The 18,102-nt window shown below is 57.0% G+C and overlaps 5 protein-coding genes across 6 annotated transcripts; all 5 read right to left on the bottom strand.

Moving 5' to 3' along the window:
* Positions 1–4,690: 4,690 nt before the first annotated feature.
* Positions 4,691–5,474, bottom strand: HBQ1 (hemoglobin subunit theta 1). Its single transcript, XM_058710144.1, has 3 exons — positions 5,336–5,474; positions 4,988–5,192; positions 4,691–4,900 (listed from the first exon to the last, which is right to left on the bottom strand). Exons 1-3 carry the CDS (start codon positions 5,428–5,430, stop codon positions 4,772–4,774), a joined length of 429 nt encoding a protein of 142 aa, XP_058566127.1. The 5' UTR covers positions 5,431–5,474; the 3' UTR covers positions 4,691–4,771.
* A 1,877-nt stretch (positions 5,475–7,351) lies between these two features.
* Positions 7,352–8,187, bottom strand: HBA1 (hemoglobin subunit alpha 1). Its single transcript, XM_058710770.1, has 3 exons — positions 8,037–8,187; positions 7,716–7,920; positions 7,352–7,574 (listed from the first exon to the last, which is right to left on the bottom strand). Exons 1-3 carry the CDS (start codon positions 8,129–8,131, stop codon positions 7,446–7,448), a joined length of 429 nt encoding a protein of 142 aa, XP_058566753.1. The 5' UTR covers positions 8,132–8,187; the 3' UTR covers positions 7,352–7,445.
* A 3,766-nt stretch (positions 8,188–11,953) lies between these two features.
* Positions 11,954–12,796, bottom strand: LOC131501082 (hemoglobin subunit alpha). The gene is made up of 3 exons (XM_058710789.1): positions 12,639–12,796; positions 12,318–12,522; positions 11,954–12,176 (listed from the first exon to the last, which is right to left on the bottom strand). The coding sequence occupies exons 1-3, from the start codon at positions 12,731–12,733 to the stop codon at positions 12,048–12,050; spliced, it is 429 nt and encodes a 142-aa protein (XP_058566772.1). The 5' UTR covers positions 12,734–12,796; the 3' UTR covers positions 11,954–12,047.
* Positions 12,797–14,367: 1,571 nt separating this feature from the next.
* Positions 14,368–15,185, bottom strand: HBM (hemoglobin subunit mu). 2 transcript variants are annotated; one of them, XM_058710787.1, is made up of 3 exons: positions 15,027–15,185; positions 14,662–14,866; positions 14,368–14,561 (listed from the first exon to the last, which is right to left on the bottom strand). In XM_058710787.1, the coding sequence occupies exons 1-3, from the start codon at positions 15,116–15,118 to the stop codon at positions 14,433–14,435; spliced, it is 426 nt and encodes a 141-aa protein (XP_058566770.1). In that variant the 5' UTR covers positions 15,119–15,185; the 3' UTR covers positions 14,368–14,432. The 2 variants fall into 2 exon arrangements, with proteins under 2 accessions (XP_058566770.1, XP_058566771.1); XM_058710788.1 differs by having other exon boundaries at positions 14,662–14,845; positions 15,027–15,171.
* Positions 15,186–15,822: 637 nt separating this feature from the next.
* LOC131501079 (hemoglobin subunit zeta) lies at positions 15,823–17,343 on the bottom strand. Its single transcript, XM_058710785.1, has 3 exons — positions 17,183–17,343; positions 16,193–16,397; positions 15,823–16,043 (listed from the first exon to the last, which is right to left on the bottom strand). The coding sequence occupies exons 1-3, from the start codon at positions 17,275–17,277 to the stop codon at positions 15,915–15,917; spliced, it is 429 nt and encodes a 142-aa protein (XP_058566768.1). The 5' UTR covers positions 17,278–17,343; the 3' UTR covers positions 15,823–15,914.
* Positions 17,344–18,102: the final 759 nt, after the last annotated feature.

Below are 18,102 nucleotides of genomic sequence, written 5' to 3' on the forward strand. Positions count from 1 at the left end.
CTTATGGTCAGTATAGTTAACATATTTGGTCTTGTTGACACCATCTTATTTTGAGCTTTCCCCTTGCCATGCCCATTCTATTTCCATTTTTTGCCCCTTTTTGAGGGGATTGTTTTAGAATAGTTTTTAATTATTTTATTAATTTTTAAACAAATGTTTACTTATTTTTGAAAGAGAACAAAAGCAGGGGAGGGGCAGAGACACAGAATCCGAAGCAGGCCCCAGCGCAGACCCCGACACGGGGCTAGAACTCAAGGACTGTGAGATTGTGACCTGAGCTGAAGTCAGACACTTAACCAATTGAGCCACCCATGTGCTTCAGTGTTTTATTTTTTTATTTTTAAAATTTATTTATTTATTTATTTATTTTAATTTTTTTTTTCAACATTTTTTAATTTTATTTTTGGGACAGAGAGAGACAGAGCATGAACGGGGGAGGGGCAGAGAGAGAGGGAGACACAGAATCGGAAACAGGCTCCAGGCTCCGAGCCATCAGCCCAGAGCCTGACGCGGGGCTCGAACTCACGGACCGCGAGATCGTGACCTGGCTGAAGTCGGACGCTTAACCGACTGCGCCACCCAGGCGCCCCTAAAATTTATTTTTAGAATGTGTGTGTGTGAGAGAGAGAGGGAGAGAGAAAATCCCAAGCAGGCTCTGTGCCGTCAGCAAAAAGCCCAACATGGGACTTGATTCCATAAACTGAGATCGTGACCTGAGCTGAAACCAAGAACTGGACCTTAACTGAGCCATCCAGGTGCCCCTGTTTTAGAGTATTTTAACTTCCTACTTTTTTCTCTCCGTTACTTTGGAAGTCAGACATTCCATTTCTATTTCATGGTTGCTCCGGAATTGACAACGTACGTGCTTAATGTATTGTGGTATGCTAGCTGAATAATAGCCACCAAAGACATCCAGGTCCTAATCCCTGGAACCTGTGAATGTGGCTTTATATGGCAAAAGGCTTTGGAAGGTGTGATTAAGAATTTTGAGATGGGGAGGGGCACCTGGGTGGCTCAATCGGCTAAATGTCTGTCTTTGGCTCAGGTCACGATCTCACGGTTCATGGGTTCGAGCCATATGTTGGGCTCTTCTGACAACTGGGAGACTGGAGCCTGCTTTGGATTCTGTGTCTCCCTCTCTCTCTGCCCCTGCCCCATCTCATTTTCTCTCTCAGAAGTAAACATGAAAAAAAAAATTTAAAATTTTTGAGATGGAGAAATTATTTTGGATTATCCAGATAGGCCTACTGTGATCACATGGGTCCTTATTAGAGGCAGGCAAGGGGATATGTGACTACAGAAGAAAGCAAGATACTACTAGCTTTACGGATGGAGGAAGAGGCCCAGAACCAAGGAATGCAATTCTAGGAGCTGGAAAAGCAAGGAAATGGATTTCCCCCCAGAGCTTCCTGAAGGAGGAGCACAATCCATCTGACCTACGGATTTCAGCATAGTGAGACTGAGTTTGGACTTCTGCCCTCCCAAACTGTAATACGAGAATGGATTTGTGGTGGTGTTTTAATGTTTATTTTTGAGAGGAAGAGAGCACAGGCAGGGGAGGAGGAGAAAGGGGCAGAGGCAGAATCCCAGGCAGGCTCCTGTCAGCACGGAGCTGGGTGTAGAGCTCGAACTCAGGAACTGTGACATCATGGCCTGAGCTGAAATCAAGAGTTGGACACTTGGGGCACCTGGGTGGCTCAGTCAGTTAAGTGTCCGACTTTGGCTCAGGTCGTGATCTCGTGGTTTGTGGGTTGGAGCCCCACGTCGGGCTCTGCACTGTCAGTGCGGAGCCTGCTTGGGATTCTCTCTCCTCTCTCTGCCCCTTCCCCATATGCACTCTCTCTGTATCTCAAAATAAACAAATAAAAAGACTTCAAAAAAAAAAAAAAAAGTTGGACACTTAACCGACTGAGTGACCCAGGCACCCCAAATTTGTGCTGTTTTAAGTCACTAAGTTTGTTAGCCAGCAATAGGAAAGTAATACAACTAACAAAATCTAAAGTTAATAAAAACATGTTTCCCTCCCAGATGACATAAGGACTTAAGAGCACTTAACTGCCATTGAGTCATGACTCAATTCTGACTTAGTTATTAATATCTGGTGTTTTATGTCTGTAGGTTTTTTTTTTTCCTTTCTAATCTCATATGTGATTTTATATACAATCAGTGTTTGTGTTAGCACGTTGTTTGTTATTCATTCCTTCTTACATCTCAGGCTTCTCCCCAGGCTCACTGTCCTTCTGCCTGAAGTGCATCCTTTAGTAGAGTCAGGATAGGGTGAGGCAGGATCCAGAGAATTTAATTCAGATCTATTTTTAAGTTCACTATTTCTCTCTGTGACTATGTTTTATCTGTTAAACTTAGCCATTGAATATTTATTTAATGTTTAAATTTAAAAAAAAATTTATTTTAGGGGCTCCTGGGTGGCTCAGTTGGTTAAGTGGCCAACTTTGGCTCATGTCATGATCTTGTGGTTCATGAGTTTGAGCCCTTGCATCGGGCTCTCTACTGTCAGAGTAGAGCCCCATTCAGGTGCTCTGTCTCCCAATCTCTCTGCCCCTCCCCCCCTCTCTCATGCGCGCTCTCTCTCTCTCTCTCTCTCTCTCTCTCAAAAATAAACTTTTCAAAATAATAAAATTTTATTTTAGAGAGAACGTGGACCGGGGGGGCGGGGGGAGGAGAGAGAGAGAATCCCAAGCAGGCTCCACACTCAGCATGGAGGCTGATGCAGGGCTCCATTCCACAACCGTGGGATCATGACCTGAGCCAAAATCAAGAGTCAGACTCTCAACCAACTGAGCCACCCAGGCACCCCGGGATTTGGGGGTTTTTTAAATGTTTTTAAATGTTTACTTTTGAGAGAGAGAGAGTGTGAGCCAAGGAGGGGCTGGGATAGAGGGAGACACAGAAATCTGAAGTAGGCTCCAGGCTCCGAGCTATTAGCACAGAGCCCAATCCGGGGCTTGAACCCACGAACCGTGAGAACATGACCGGACCCCAAGTTAGATGCTTAACCAACCGAGCCACCCAGGTGCCCTGCCCTTTGTGCCCTATAGTAAAGTGCCTTTATCTAGGAAGGACTTACTTCCTGATGCCAGGTGCCTATGAGGGAGTCCAGGACCGTTTTAAATGAGATCCATAGCCTGAGATTTTGGGGGACCATTCAGGTGATACAAACTTGGGCTGCAGAGCCATCGAGTGTCAACATCAGATTTCGATTTATCAGGAAAAGATGTTCCCTTTTCTGCTTACCACCAAGGTATTTTTTTAGGCCCCCTTTTTGGGGAAAGAAGAGAATTCTCCAGTAGGTGTAGCCTTTTGGGGCCCAAGCTTTATGGGGAAGAGTCACCTATGGAGCACATCACCTTATACTGCCCCCTTTTTTACCTATGAAGAAGAAAATTCTAGCCCAATGTTGCTAGTTTTGGCAAATACCTCAGGACCCAGGTAGTTTAGGTGCTGTGATAACCTCTCCCTCTCTGAGTCCTCGCCTTTACTTGGTTTCTGGCCAGAAGGTTCCTTATCCTCTTCTTTGCTCTTTGATGCTTTTAGGACTATTTAATTTGGATGTCTGACTGGTTCAGTCAATAGAGCATATGACACTTGATCTCAGGGTTGTAAGTTGAAACCCCACATTGGGTATAGAGCTTTATTTTTCATTATTTTTTATTTTTTTAATGTTTGTTTGTTATTGAGAGACAGAGGCAGAGCATGAGCATGGGAGGGGCAGAGAGAGGGGGAGACACAATCTGAAGCAGGCTCCAGGCTCCCAGCTATCAGCACAGAGCCCGACGCGGGGCTGGAACTCACGAACTGTGAGATCATGACCTGAGCCGAAGTCGGTGGCTCAACCAACTGAGACACCCAGGCGCCCCTGGGTATAGAGCTTTAAAACAAAAACAAAAACAAAAAAACCCACTGAAACCATTTGTCCAGTATCTGTAGTTAGCTGAAGTGAAACTGTGGCCTCTGTTCCCAGGTTGGAAATGCCTGCTCAGAGCAGTCCGTGTTGGAGCACTGACAAGGCCCACAACCCTGAAGGAGGAGCTGAGTGTGTCTGGAAGAAGTGTCCCGCTCTCCCCTCCACCCCCCCAGGTACAGACGGAAAAAACGGGCAAGTAATTTCAGTGCATAAGATGAACTAAAAGTCGTCTACAGATCTCCAGAGGAAGGCTTCTGTGGGCTAATCTGATGACGGATACCACAGCAGGGAAATAGGGACGGACACAAGTGGGCAGTTCACCGGTGCTGGGGCAGGACCCGCCTCCTCCCACCAGGTCCAGAGTCTGGAGGAGGGGCTTTCCTGCCGGGGCCCCCCCGAGGCTCCCGGGACCCCCAGGCCCCCAGGCCCCTCCAGCAGCACACGGGTCGGGATCTGCGCAGGTTCTGCCGGCAGGGGGCGCCGCTCCCTCACGTTCCCAGAGGCCGGGACGGGCCGCGGTTCTGGTTGGGTCAGGGGCCACGCGGCGGGGCCAGGCCGGCTCGCCTGCACCTGGAAGGAGTCCGGGCGTCGCCCGCTGAGGGTGGGGGCGACCTAAACCTTCCCTCGATCGCCCAGGGCGCCCAGCGGGCAGGCGGGGGCGCGCCCGGGTCTAACGACGGTGGGGCGCGACTCCGGCGTCTCCGAGACACCCCCCCCCCCCCTCCGCACACCCGCGCACGCCCCCAGAGAGAACACAAGCATGCAGGCTGAGGCTTTCTTGCGGGGACTTTACTCAAACTCTGGAACTCGCGGGAGGGGCGGCTGGGCGGCGGGCGCCCCTCTCCGAGTTTAGCCGTAGCTGGAGGCCAGCGTCGAGATCACGTGGCTCAGAAACTTTTCCAGCGAGGCGTGCATGGCCGGGCTGAAGTCTCCAGGGTAGTGCCGGGCGAGGGTCACCAGCAGGCAGTGGCCCAGGAGCTGCGGAGAGAGGCAGTCCCGCCCGGGGCCGTCCTTCTCCACCCCCTTTCTCGGCGACCGCTGACCCAGCGCTGGCCCGGTGCTCACCTTGAAGTTGACGGGGTCCACGCGCAGCTGGCGCACGTGCAGGTCGCTCAGAGCCCACAGGGCGGTAGGCAGGTCGTCCAGGTGGGCCACGGCCCGCGTCAGCGCGTCGGCCACCTTCTGGCCGTGGGCCTTGACCTGGGCGGAGCCGGGGGTCAGGTCCAAGTGGGGGAAGTAGGTCTTGGTGGTCGGGAAGGCCAGGAAGGTCCTGCGGGAGGAATGGCTAGTGAGGTGCGATCCGAGGGCGAGGGTGGGGGGAGGCTTGGGGAGGAAGGGCACCAGGAGCGGCGGGGGACGGCATCCGCGGGGCAGGCGCCAAGGCGGGGAGCCGGAGGGGCGCCGGGCCCGCACCTCTCCAGGGCCTCGGTCGCGTAGACCCCAACGTTGCTCCCCAGCTTCGTCCACAGCGCGCGCACTGCCGCCCTCTCCGCGGCGGACAGCACCATCGCGGGTCCGGCGTTGAGCGGCGAGCGCTCCGCGCCGGATGGCAGCACGGACGCGATTGGTGCGTCCCCGCGGCCTCCAGGGGGCGCCACGCCGCGGCCGCGCCCCGCTTCTGCTCGTAGAATAGTCCTGAGGGGTCCCGGCCCCGGTGCTGAGGGGTCCCAGAGTCTGGGACCTGCCCTATTGCCATGAACCCCGCGGCCCCATTTTTGTACTGTTTATTATATGGAAACTAATAATTTGTTATTATTATCATCAGGGGACACTGAATTTTATTCTCCCTCCCTTCCTCCCCAGCCTATTATGACATCTCTCTGAGTCTATTTTCGCACTGATTGTAAAAAAGGAACATAAAAATGTCCTCTTCCCAAGGTTGCTGTGAGAATTAAGCAGATAACAACTGTCAAGCTCATGGCATATGTTCCTTTCAGGGCAGTAAACATTTATTAAGTTCCTCCACTGTATCTCAGTGATGATACCTGCCAGGCGCCACTCTACGCATTAAAAAAAATTTTTTTTTGGAAAATTCATATAACATAAAATTTACCGTAGTAGCCATTTTAAAGTGTACAATTCAGTGTCTTTAACCACATTCACACAATGTTGTGCAACCACAACTATCTAGTTCTTGAACTTCATCATCCGAAATGGAAACTTGGTGCCCATTAGCAGTCGCTCCACAACCCTTCCCCTCAGTCTCTGGCAACCACCAGTCTGCTCTCTGTCTCTATGGATTTGCCTATTCTGGATATTTCCTCTATGTGGAATCACACACTATATATTCTTTTGTGACTGCTTCTTTCATTTAGCATGTTTTCGCTCACGTTGTAGCCTGTGTCAGTGCTTCATAGCTCTTAATGGCTGAATAATATTCCACTGTATGGATAGACTACACTTGATTCCTCCATTCATCCCCTTATGGACATTTGGGTTGTTTCCACCTTTAGCCCCGGCCCTCATTTTTCCCTAATAATAAAAGAAGGAGACTGCCTCTTACTGGGAGCTCACACTGTGCCACCAGCTCTGTTAAAAGTAGCACAAACTGAGGCAGAGACCTGCCATATCATTTTCCAAGGATGACTCTTAGGGAAGAAAGGACACTGCTGTTAGTTGGGGGCTCAGGCCTGGATGGCTGCCAGGACCAGACCCCTAAGCACTAGCGGCTTGGCGTGAGGAGGGGGGGGGGGGGGAAGAGTGTGAGAGTGCAGGCTCCCAGGCCCTGGCTTTTCTCTTTGCTGCCCTGCCAGGGGGAGTCGGTGGGCCTCAGGAGTGCCAGCCTCTGGGCATTGAAGTAAACACTGAGCTGGGCCCAAAACCAGGCCTCTGGATCCATGGTGCCCCAGGCCATCATCATCTGCAGAGTGAATGTCCTGGAAGTGACACCAGTGACAGAGATGCCTCCAGGAAATTGCCCGCCAACTGCCATTGCACCGTTTGCCTGCCACAATGTCATCGGGATTGCATGTGTGTTTTGTAAGCGCTTGACAGGTGTGGGGGCACTGCGGGGGACTCTGAGGAGCGTAACTTCTGGTCTTCCCCACCGCCCAACTTCAGGAAGAGCCACGGAGAGCTCAGAGGTCCAGGCTGGAGGCCCACCAGCTCTCAGCCCAAGTGTGTGCCATAAAACGTAAAGATGGAAAATCAGTTCATCATTTGAGCAAATCCGAGCTCCAATGGAAAGGTCTGAAGTGAAACGCAGGAAATGGCACTCATTCCAGAGAGAGGGACGGGGGTGGCCCGCAAATCCTGCACTGGCAGCAGGTCGGGCCCCACTCCCCTCCCCTTCCGTCACCTCCTGCGGAGTCAGAGAGGTCGCTCTTACCAGTGGAGGAGAATCACCGCTCCCCCACCCCCCCCAACCTCACCCCCCTCCACGACACGACACGAAGGCCAGTGACAAAGAAGACAGAGGTGGACAGAGGCTGCAGCCCACTCAGACTTTATTCAAAGATCAGGAAGTTCGGGTGCCCGGAGCCCAAGAGGCCCCGGGCCCTCAGGACGATCGCCCCGGCTTCACTCAACGGTATTTGGAGGTCAGCACGGTGCTCACAGCGCTGAAGAACTTGTCCAGGGAGGCGTGGACGGCAGGGGTGAATTCCTCGGGGTGGTGGCAGGCCAGGGTCACCAGCAGGCAGTGGCTCAGGAACTGCGGGGAGGGGGGACGTCAGGGGGCGTCGGCGGACGCGGCTGCCCGCACTCCACCTTCTGGAACCCAAGGGACTCTACCCTCCTGCCAGCAGGGTCCGACGAGCCCTCCGCCGCAGATGTCCCCCAGCCCGGTGCTCACCTTGAAGTTGACGGGGTCCACACGCAGCTTGTACGCGTGCAGGTCGCTCAGATCCGACAGGGCGTTAGGCAGGTCGTCTATGTGGGCCACGGCCTTCGTCAGCGCGTCGGCCACCTTCTGGCCGTGGGTCTGGACCTGGGCGGAGCCGTGGCTCAGGTCGAAGTGGGGGAAGTAGGTCTTGGTGGTGGGGAAAGAGCAGAAGGTCCTGCCGGGAGGAAGAGGTGGGCGAGCCACGGTTAGGCGGGGCGGCCAGGACAAGGATCGCGAGGGGTCGCTGAGCCCCGGGTGCCGGGTGCCCACAGGGGCAAGTTGGGTGCTCACCTCTCCAGGGCCTCTGCGCCATATTCGCCAGCATGGGACCCAATCTTACCCCAGCAGGCCTTGACGTTGTTCTTGTCGGCGAAAGACAGCACCATGGTTGGTTCTCTCTGAGTCTGTGTCGGGACCAGAAGGTGCGGGGCCGCGAGGGCGCGGAGCCTTTATGCCCGGGGCGCGCGGGGCGCGCCTGCCCGGGCTGCGCTTATTGGCTGGCGCGGGGCCGACTCGGCCGGACGGCAGGGGGCGCCAGCGAGCGGCCAGCGCCAGCCTGGCGCGGTGGGGGCTTTGCTCCAGGCTTTGTAGAGGGTTCGGGTGTCTTCCTCCCATCCGCCTCTTCACGGCCATGGCACTGGTATCCTAGACCCCAGTTAGTGAGGGTCGGTTTGCTGAGGTGGCTCGATGCCCGTTATTCCAACACGTGAGCTCAGTGACACCCTTCAGGGTCCCCGAGCACCCCTATCCCCAGGCTGTGCTCTCCTGAGGATCGGAAGGGAGTAGTCAGTTTGTTCCACCTACCCTGATCTAGGCTTGGCACTCCCCGGACATGTATTAACTTGGGCGGAATCAGTGAAAGAACGGGCGGTTAGTCGTGGAAAGAAAGGCCTGTCCTAGCCCGGGGCGGAAAGAGATGTTCACACAAGGGGGTCCTTCCTCACATGTACTCGAGAATTCCCACCCAATAGCCCTTCTGCTCCCCTCAGACTTGGTTCTCCCAACCCCCTTTCTTTACACAAATAGCCATCGACTGCCACTGAGTGCCGATCGCAGAAGGAACAAATACCAAGGGGCAGAGTTTGCAGGGCTGGGTAGGAGAATTCCAGGCTCAAGCTCCTTCCTCCAGGGTGGTGGCTGCTGCACCCCAGGTCGGGGACTCACAGAGGCAGGCCTCTCCTATCTGAGACCTTGTGTGAACAACTGTCTCTCTCCCCCACCGTCCTGGGTCACGATGACACATCCAGTGCTGTAAACTGTGCCTGACCCAAGACTCATGAGGCAAACAGTAGTTGAGCTGATAAATAAAGCGAATGGCTGGACAAGACCTGAGTTTCCAGCCTAGTTAGGGACAGTGACCAAATCATCACACAAGTACACATACAGTGGGAAACCTTGTTAAAGGACCCAAGGAAGCATGGAGAGAGTGGATGAGGCTCTCAAGGGTATCAGGGTTAGTCTGGGGATCATGGTGGGCTTCCCTGTGGAAGTAAGACTGGAAGGTGAGTCAGTAATTCAGGGGAGTAGAGTTCAGGGGGAGCTACCCATCACTTGGTGGAGGGGAAGGGGAGAGAAGGGGGTCCTTCCTCACATGTACTCGAGAGTTCAGGGGAGTAGAGTTCAGGGGGAGCTACCCATCACTTGGTGGAGGGGAAGGGGAGAGAAGGCCTCTGTGGCCGCAGAATGGGGGTGGGAGATGTGGGGATGGTGAAGCTGGCCAGACCCCACAGCATGGGGCAGGGGAGGAGCTTCCAGTGGGGTGGCAGGAAGGGGCAGGAACTCCAGCTGGTGACAAGTCCCTCGGGCTAGTAGGTGGTGTGATGGGCACGATGAGGCAGAACATCAGAGCTTGGCGAGGGGGAAAGGGAGGGAAGGGCCACCGCTACGTCCTCTCTTGGGAAGAAGACTTCCCTTTGGGGACGGGTGGGGGGGGCACCACCCTCTGCCCCCATCCCTCTCCTACGGCCCTCCCGCAAGACCTTCTCTGTGTGTCCAGGAGGAAGTAATGGTCAAACTGACTGGGAAGAAAGAAGCTCTGGACAACTCTCAGCAATTCCCCCTTCTGCTCCACCTCCTGGTGTCTGTTCCTCTAATTTTGTTCACACAGGACTCTCCCCCTAGCTCAGTCCACTTTCCCTTCCTACCTCCACGCTTTTCCCGATTCTGTCAGAGCCAGAGGCCCTCTCCTGGCCCACCAAAAAGGATAAGACACTGGGGGCTTAGAGGCATACAAGACCCACCTCCCAGGCCAGGGACAATCCCCCCTTCTTCATCTTGTTCCAATCCCTCTGCCACTGAGTCCTTTTAAGGCAAGACTGAGGAACATATCTCAGCTAATGGCTTACATTCTTAACATGGTCAGAGCTCCCACATATATATAAAAGGGAGAAACAAATGACTAATGGGAACAATGGACAAAGGATATTAACAGGAAATTAACAGAAATGTAGAAATGACTGGGCGCCTGGATGGCTCAGTTTGTTGAGCCACCAACTCTTTATTTCAGCTCAGGTCATGATCTCATGTTGCATGGGATTAAGCTCCATGTCAGGCTTTGCTCTGATGGCAAGGAGCCTGCTTGGGATTCTCTGTCTCCCCCTCTCTCTCCTCCTCCTCCTCCTCCTCCACCCACACCCAAACACACACACACACACACACACACACACACACACACACACACACACACACACTGTTTCTCTCTCACTCTCTGTCTCAAAATAAATAAATAGGCATTAAAAAAGAAATGGAGAAATGGCCAATAAATCTGTGACATGAGAAAGAGCTGGATACACTGCTGGAAGAGATGTAGTGGAGACACAGTTCCATGAGAAAAGCAGGTTGCAGAAAAATATCTAGGGTATGACGATATTTTTAACCAAAAAGAAGAGTGTAGTCATAGATGTAGCTGTGTCCCCTCAGCACAGGATAGAAGCCAGTGGGCTCAGTCCCAAACTGATAACTGTGTTACTTCTGCAGAGGTGTGGGACAGGGCACAGCGACTCTCTTTCCCAACTTTGAATAACTCAAAAATGGTGTGTGTGGGTGTGCACGCGCGCGTGGCTTGTGTGTGAAAGCATGGGCAAATTTTAGTTTATTTGTTTATAGTAGGCTCCATGCCCAGCACAGAGCCCAACAGGGGGCTTGAACTCACAACCACGACACTGAGATCAAGACCTGAGCTGAGATAAAGAGTTCGACGCTCCATCTACTGAGCTACCCAGGTGCCCCCTTAGTTTACTTCTTAAGTGTTTTCTATATTTAAGTAAAAGTGAATTGGGCTCCGGGGTGAAGGAAGGGTGTGCAGTGCAGGAGGAGAGGCAACCCCCGCTGCCCAGAGTGGGGAGCAAGGGGCTCTGTCACTGTCCTGAGACAACCCAGGACTGCGCGCTGCCCTGAGCTCAGACTGGGCTGGAGGCCCTGGTGGGGTCCCTAAGATGGTTGCAGAGCCCAGGTGGGGTGTGCGAAGTTGAGCCCAGGGCTTCAGCACTGCCGCCAGGGGACTTTCCAAATGTTGTTCACAGCACCGAGGCAGGACTTCTGGGAGGCCCCAGGAGCCTTGGGAGTTTGAATAGGGGGAGCAATGAGCTGGGGGACACATGGCTGCACAACAGTGAGATGTTAGTGTGCCTCACAACCTGCAGGACAAGGGAGCAAGGCGCTCTGCTAAAGGGCTTCCCCAAGTGAACCTTGACCATTCCCCCAGCTCATTGCCCCACTCTTCTTCCCCGACTCTACCCCACCCCCGCCATCCCCAGGAGGGTTACTGTGACCCAGGAAAGGTGGGAGGGGCTGCAACCCCCTTTCCAGCCCACCTTCCCTCTGATAGGAAGGAGGTGGGAATCTCAGAGAAACTGTCCAGCGCCCGCATTTGCACCAGGAGTGCTGTGTTTTTGTGGTTTGTTTTGATCTAGACTGTTTAATGGGTGTTAGACTTCAAAAGAAGGTGGCAATCTTAAGACTCCCCTACCTCTCACCCCAGAGAGGGACCCTTGGAAGTCTGGCCCTTCCCAGGCCTGAACACGGTTCACCACATTCCTGGAAGCATCAGCCTTACTCCCCTGCCCTCTCCCTCCGAAGTCAGAGAGGTCCCTGGTACCAGTGGAGGAGAATCACGGCTCCTCCACCCCCACCCCCACCCCCACCCCCACCCCCAACCTCACCCCCCTCCACGACACGACACGAAGGCCAGCCACAAAGAAGACAGAGGCTGCAGCCCACTCAGACTTTATTCAAAGATCAGGAAGTTTGGGTGCCCGGAGCCCAAGAGGCCCCGGGCCCTCAGGACGATCGCCCCGGCTTCACTCAACGGTATTTGGAGGTCAGCACGGTGCTCACAGCGCTGAAGAACTTGTCCAGGGAGGCGTGGACGGCGGGGGTGAATTCCTCGGGGTGGTGGCAGGCCAGGGTCACCAGCAGGCAGTGGCTCAGGAACTGCGGGGAGGGGGGACGTCAGGGGGCGTCGGCGGACGCGGCTGCCCGCACTCCACCTTCTGGAACCCAAGGGACTCTACCCTCCTGCCAGCAGGGTCCGACGAGCCCTCCGCCGCAGATGTCCCCCAGCCCGGTGCTCACCTTGAAGTTGACGGGGTCCACACGCAGCTTGTACGCGTGCAGGTCGCTCAGATCCGACAGGGCGTTAGGCAGGTTGTCTATGTGGGCCACGGCCTTCGTCAGCGCGTCGGCCACCTTCTGGCCGTGGGTCTGGACCTGGGCGGAGCCGTGGCTCAGGTCGAAGTGGGGGAAGTAGGTCTTGGTGGTGGGGAAGGAGCAGAAGGTCCTGCCGGGAGGAAGAGGTGGGCGAGCCACGGTTAGGCGGGGCGGCCAGGACAAGGATCGCGAGGGGTCGCTGAGCCCCGGGTGCCGGGTGCCCACAGGGGCAAGTTGGGTGCTCACCTCTCCAGGGCCTCTGCGCCATATTCGCCAGCATGGGACCCAATCTTACCCCAGCAGGCCTTGACGTTGTTCTTGTCGGCGGAAGACAGCACCATGGTTGGTTCTGATCTGTGTCGGGACCAGAAGGTGCGGGGCCGCGAGGGCGCGGAGCCTTTATGCCCGGGGCGCGCGGGGCGCGCCTGCCCGGGCTGCGCTCATTGGCTGGCGCGGGGCCAGAAGGTGCGCTGGGCCGGCGGCAGCCCTCCCTCTCCCGGTTCCGCGCAGGCCGAGGTGCCTTCTCCAATCCTGCCCCCGTGATTCTGGGAAGCCTACACAGGTTCCCCACCCATCTGTCGCGCACCCACGTTCCGCCCCGACCTGGGCTGTTTGCCGGTCGGGAAGGCGAGCGCGGCTATTTTCTAAAGTAAAACGAGCTGTTTTCGCCCCAGACTTTCCCGAGGACCAAGGGCTGTAGATTGTCCGTGTTAACGTGAAGGTGAAGGAGATAATGAGAGTTGACACCCTCCAAGCCCTCCTGCCGCCACTGGTGGGCCGGCGCTCCTAGGCAGCGCGGGGTTAACAGGTGAAGGCGCGGACGGTGGATGGGGGTGGGTAGTTTGGCTTAGGCTCCAGCACCCTTCGGACTTGAGTGTGGACTGCCATTGGGGCTCAGGGCTCCCTGCAGTGCTCCGCACCCGCCGAGACTGCTATCTGGGGAACCTTCCTCATTCCGAGTTGGGAGAGTTTCCAGGGTCCCTGGCCTTATTCCCTGGTCCACCAAGGTTCTGAGCAGAGAGCTAAGATTCCTGCCCTGTTGCTGCTGAGGGGAGAGATTGATCCTGGCGGGCGGGGGTGGGGAGAGCAGGCAAGGAACGGCTTGGCTGGGAGATTTGCAGATACTGAAAGGCATAGGTGGGGCTGGATGGCCAAGTGCCTGCCAGGCACTGAGCCTGCCTTATGATCTTTTAAATTATTTCAAAAGACCCAGCGAGGTAGGGCTTTTTGTTGGTCGTTTGCTCTGTTTGCTTTTACATTGATGCGTTAGGCTCCTACTGCCCAGGGACATGTCCAGTGTCACAGAGCTTATCCTGTGAACTGGGTCGGAACCCTGCTGTGTGTGCCTGACTGTGGCCATCGGGACATCCCACCCCAGTCTCCCACCCCACGAATTTCAGAGAAAGGACCCAACTTGGCCAGGGCAAGGTTTGCTGCAGATTGAGAGTCGTGGGGAGGGGAGGAGGCGCCGGGGGTCAGAGGAGGCCTGGCCCCTAAGTCTGTTTGACCTCAGGCTGGAAACCTGACCCTTGGGCCTGGTGCCCATGTTTGTCTGCAAAAGAGCTGCGAATTCTGAATTCTGGCTCCCAGCTCCCAGTGGGAGGGTTGGAGGAAGAATGAAGGAGTGAGTACGGGAGTGGGTGAGTGCAGACGTGCTTTGGAGCTGGGTGAGAACTGCTCCCAAAGACCCCTGTCATCCTGGCACCCACTTTGCCCCTCCCGTTTCCTCGGCAGAGGAGGGCAATTGTTCTGTTCAAGCCTTTAGGGGTCCACACCCTGCCCAAGATCCAGCACCCTCAGCCCAGCAACCGCCCTCATTTCAGAGTTTGGAGAGATCCAAGGACCGGCTCCGGGGCCCCTGGTTCTTGGTCCGCAAGGGTTCGTGATGGCGCCCTAAGATTCCAGGAGTCTGCGCGGGACCCAGAGCTTCTGCCCAGCTTCTCGGCCCACCTGCTCCCCAAAGAACACACACGGGCAGGGTCTGGCCATTTGAGGACTGTTTATTGACACGCACAGACCTAAGCCGGTGGGGCAGGGGACTCATCGGTACTTCTCAGTCAGCACCGTGGCTACTTCGGTCAAGAACTTGTCCCACGCCGCCTGCATCTGCACGGTGAACTCGCCCTGCAGGTGGGAAGCCAGAACCACCTGGAAACACTGGATCAGCAGCTGTGGGAGGAGGGGCGGATGAGAGGGGGTCTGCTGCAGCCACTTTCTCCTTTAACCCAACCCCGGGGCGCCCACTCTCCCGCGGCGGGGGCGGGCTCACAGGGAAGTTGGCGGGGTCCACGCGTAGCACTTGCGCGTGCAGGTCGGCGAGCGGGCTCAGGGCGGCGCGCAGGTGGTCGATGTGTTGCACGGCCACGCCCACCGCCTCGAGCACGCGTTGTCCGTGGGTCAGCAGCTGAGCCTCGTCGGGGCAGACGCCCAGGTGCTTGAAGTAGATCTTGGTGCTGGGATAGACCGTGAAGAGCCTGGTGGAGCCGGTCGGTGAGTGAGGGTGGCCGCGTGGGGTCCTTCCGGCGCCGGCAGCTCCCAGACACCCGGAACCCCAGCCTGGCCCGCCCCTCTGACTCGGGCCCCCAACCCCTGTGTCCGCCTCCCTGTGACCCTGGAAACCCCTCCTCAACCCACCTGAGCAACAGCTCCGCCCCGAAGGCCGCCTCGTGGCCGGCGATCAGGTCCCAGACCTGCGCTACGTGGGCGCGCTCTTGGGCGCTGAGCATGGCGCCGGCCGGGCGTGCGCTGGCGGCCCCACCCGCCGCTCCCGCCTCCTTATAGCAGCCCCCACGCCTGCCAGGCGCCCCACCCGCCCTTATCTGCGGGACCCTCGGCCAGCTCGGGCAAATGCCTCCAGCCCAGGGCCCGATCGCTGCAGAGGCCACGGCCTGGGGCGGGCGGGGCCGGGGGTTACCGGCAGCGACTCACGCCGCTGTGTGTGTGCGCGTGCTTTTGCTGCAGACTTGCGCGAAATCGGGAGTGCCTCCCCTGCGGGCAGCGTCAGAGCCAATGCAGGAGGGAGCCAGTGGAGGGATTGAGAGAAAGAGCGCTGGGCAGGGACGCTTCTTTTCCGCTAGGGACACGGGAAGCGTATCGTGGGTCGCCGCAGTGCGGGACCTATAGTGTCAGGCTTTGAGGAAAAGCCCCCTGAGTGCCGACACGCACGCGACACGCTGAGTAGAGCGACGATCTTTGGGCGATTTGGGAAGCAGGACAGGAGCAAACGCACCTCGGACCCTTGAGAACCAGCCTGGGGCCGATCTACTCTCTCCCGATTCTGGGGTCCGCAGGCGCAGGGATCGAGCCACAGCGCCCTCGGGGTGGCCTCCAGGCCGGTGGTGACACTGGGGTCCACCGCGTTCCTGTGGCTTACGCTTTCTATGCCTCACTTTCTCCCCTCCTTCGGCCAATACTGAGAACGCAGGACCCATTCCATCCGCATCCATTTATTGGGGGGAAAATTAAGGGAAGTTGCAGGGGCAGGGGCGGGGTCGCAGCCGGCCCCCGGCCTGGCGGCGGCGCTCAGCGGTACTTCTCGGTCAGGACGCAGGACACGATGGACAGGAACTTGTCCCAGGCGGTATGGGCGTCGGCCGTGAAGTCAGCGGGGAAGTGCGAGGCCACCGTGACCAGCAGACAGTGGGACAGGAGCTGGGGGGCCCGGAGGGCGGCTCAGCGCGAGGACGCGGTGCTCTGCGGGTGCTCTGGGGTGGGCGGAGCACCTTCGGCGGCCGAGACCCCGCCCCGCCCCGCCCCCCCCCCCGCCTCGTCCCCGCCAGGACCCCGGCCCCCGCGCGCACCTTGAAGTTGACCGGGTCCACGCGCAGAACGTAGGCGTGCATCTCACTCAGCTTGGACAGGGCGCCCGCGATGTTGTCGATGCTCTTGACCGCATCGCCCAGGGCGGCCGCCACCTTGGCGCCGTGCGTGCGCAGGTGCGCGGAGCCCGGGCGCAGGTCGAAGTGCGGGAAGTAGGTCTTGGTCTGGGGGTAGCTGGCGAAGAGCCTGCGGGAGGGCGGGACCTGAGCATTGGAGGAACGTGGGCCCCCGTCACCTCTCTACGACCCCTGCGTCCTTCTCTGAGCTTGAGGACCCAAGTGCCACCTCACCACCGCCCTGGGGCCTTCCAGCTCAGCAGGTGCACCACCTCCCGAGGTGTGCTGTGCTCTGACTGCTGCCCCTCCCCCAAGCTGCACCCCATGGTCCCAAGGCCTTCTGCCTCCACACCCTCCCAGCACCCAGGCTCGCCCCTGCTCCCCACCTCAGCCCTCTTCCAGGGTCTCCTTGCTCCCAGCTGGCCCTGCACACCCACTGTAGGCCTCCAGCCCGTTTTCACCTCTCCTCCGGCCACAAAAACCTCCTTCCCAACCCCTGACCGGGCTCCTGCTGTACCTGCCGTCTGCCAGAAATAATGCCACCTGCAGGCACATTGCAAGGGAGATCTCTTAGGGAAACCACCTGGGACCACCTTGCCCCAGGATTAGAGACCCTGGTGCTTGTAGATGCTTGACTGCCTCCTCAGGCATGTCAGGTGTTGGAGGACACGCATCCACACCCCTCTGGTGAGATGCGGGGCCTGTGCTTGTTCAGGACTCAGTGAGCATAGGGTCAATCAGAAGTCTGTGCAATTCATCTGCCCACCTCACTGCCCCCTTTCTCAGAGAACCCGCACCTCGCTGACCCCTCCTTAGGGACCCTTTCCGCAGAGAACCCTCTCCTCACTGGTCCCTGTCCTCACCAACTCCACACTGTCACCTACGGGGCTCCACCCCAGCCCATCTGGCACTCACCTCTCCAGGGCCTGGGTGCCAATGGCATCCGCCTGAGTGGAGACCTTGCCCCACATGGACAGGATGATGGTCTTCTCAGCCTTGGTCAGAGACATGGTGGTGGCTGAGCTGGAGCCGGGTGTGCCCAGGACTGGCCTCTGTGTGCTCACCCCCCGGGATCCCTTTATATACACAGAGCCGGGGTGGGGGCCAGGCTGTGGCCATTGGTCTGGAGAGGGGAGAGAGCTGTGGGGGTGGGGTCTCTTATCAGGCCCAGTGAGGATGGGTGGTCACCAGTCCCTGGTGGGACTGGTGGGGTGAAGAAGGGCTAACATTCCCCCCTCCCCGCACTGGGCCACAGCCTGAGTCCAGGTTCCAGGGAGGTCGGGGCCCAGTCCAGTGACTGACCTCTATAATCATGGTCGCTGAGTTCCCTGTCCTTGTGATATTAGGATGATCTAGAAGGTAGCAGGGGGTATTCTCCAAGGTGGGCACCCAGGCTGGGAGGAGGCTAGACTCTTCACACAGAGTCTGGGGTCACCCGAGCCTACAATCCTACCTGTCACTTTCCCGTCACAGCCTGTATTATTTACACCTCTTTGCCTCTTACCTTATTCCATTTCCCCTCTCTACCATAAGGCAACCATTTTAATGTACTTAATATGTGCCTTTAGTTAGTATGTGTTCTTGCAAAGGGTGCATGTATTTTGAGTTAAATTATAGCTAGGGGCATCTGGGCGGCTCAGTCGGTTAATCGTCCCACTTCGGCTGAGGCCCACAGTGCACCGTTCAAGCCCCTGTGAGGGAAAGTGTGACAGGAAGAGCCACTGAGGAAGCTCAGCGCGCCCTCCCCCCCCCCCCCTGCGAAACTCCTTGCTCATCCAAAGATGGCAGGGTCCAGGATGGCCCAGCTCAGCTGCCACCTCACAGCACATAATGGT

The sequence above is a fragment of the Neofelis nebulosa genome, chromosome 18, assembly GCF_028018385.1.
Source record: "Neofelis nebulosa isolate mNeoNeb1 chromosome 18, mNeoNeb1.pri, whole genome shotgun sequence".
Classification (NCBI taxonomy): domain Eukaryota; kingdom Metazoa; phylum Chordata; class Mammalia; order Carnivora; family Felidae; genus Neofelis; species Neofelis nebulosa.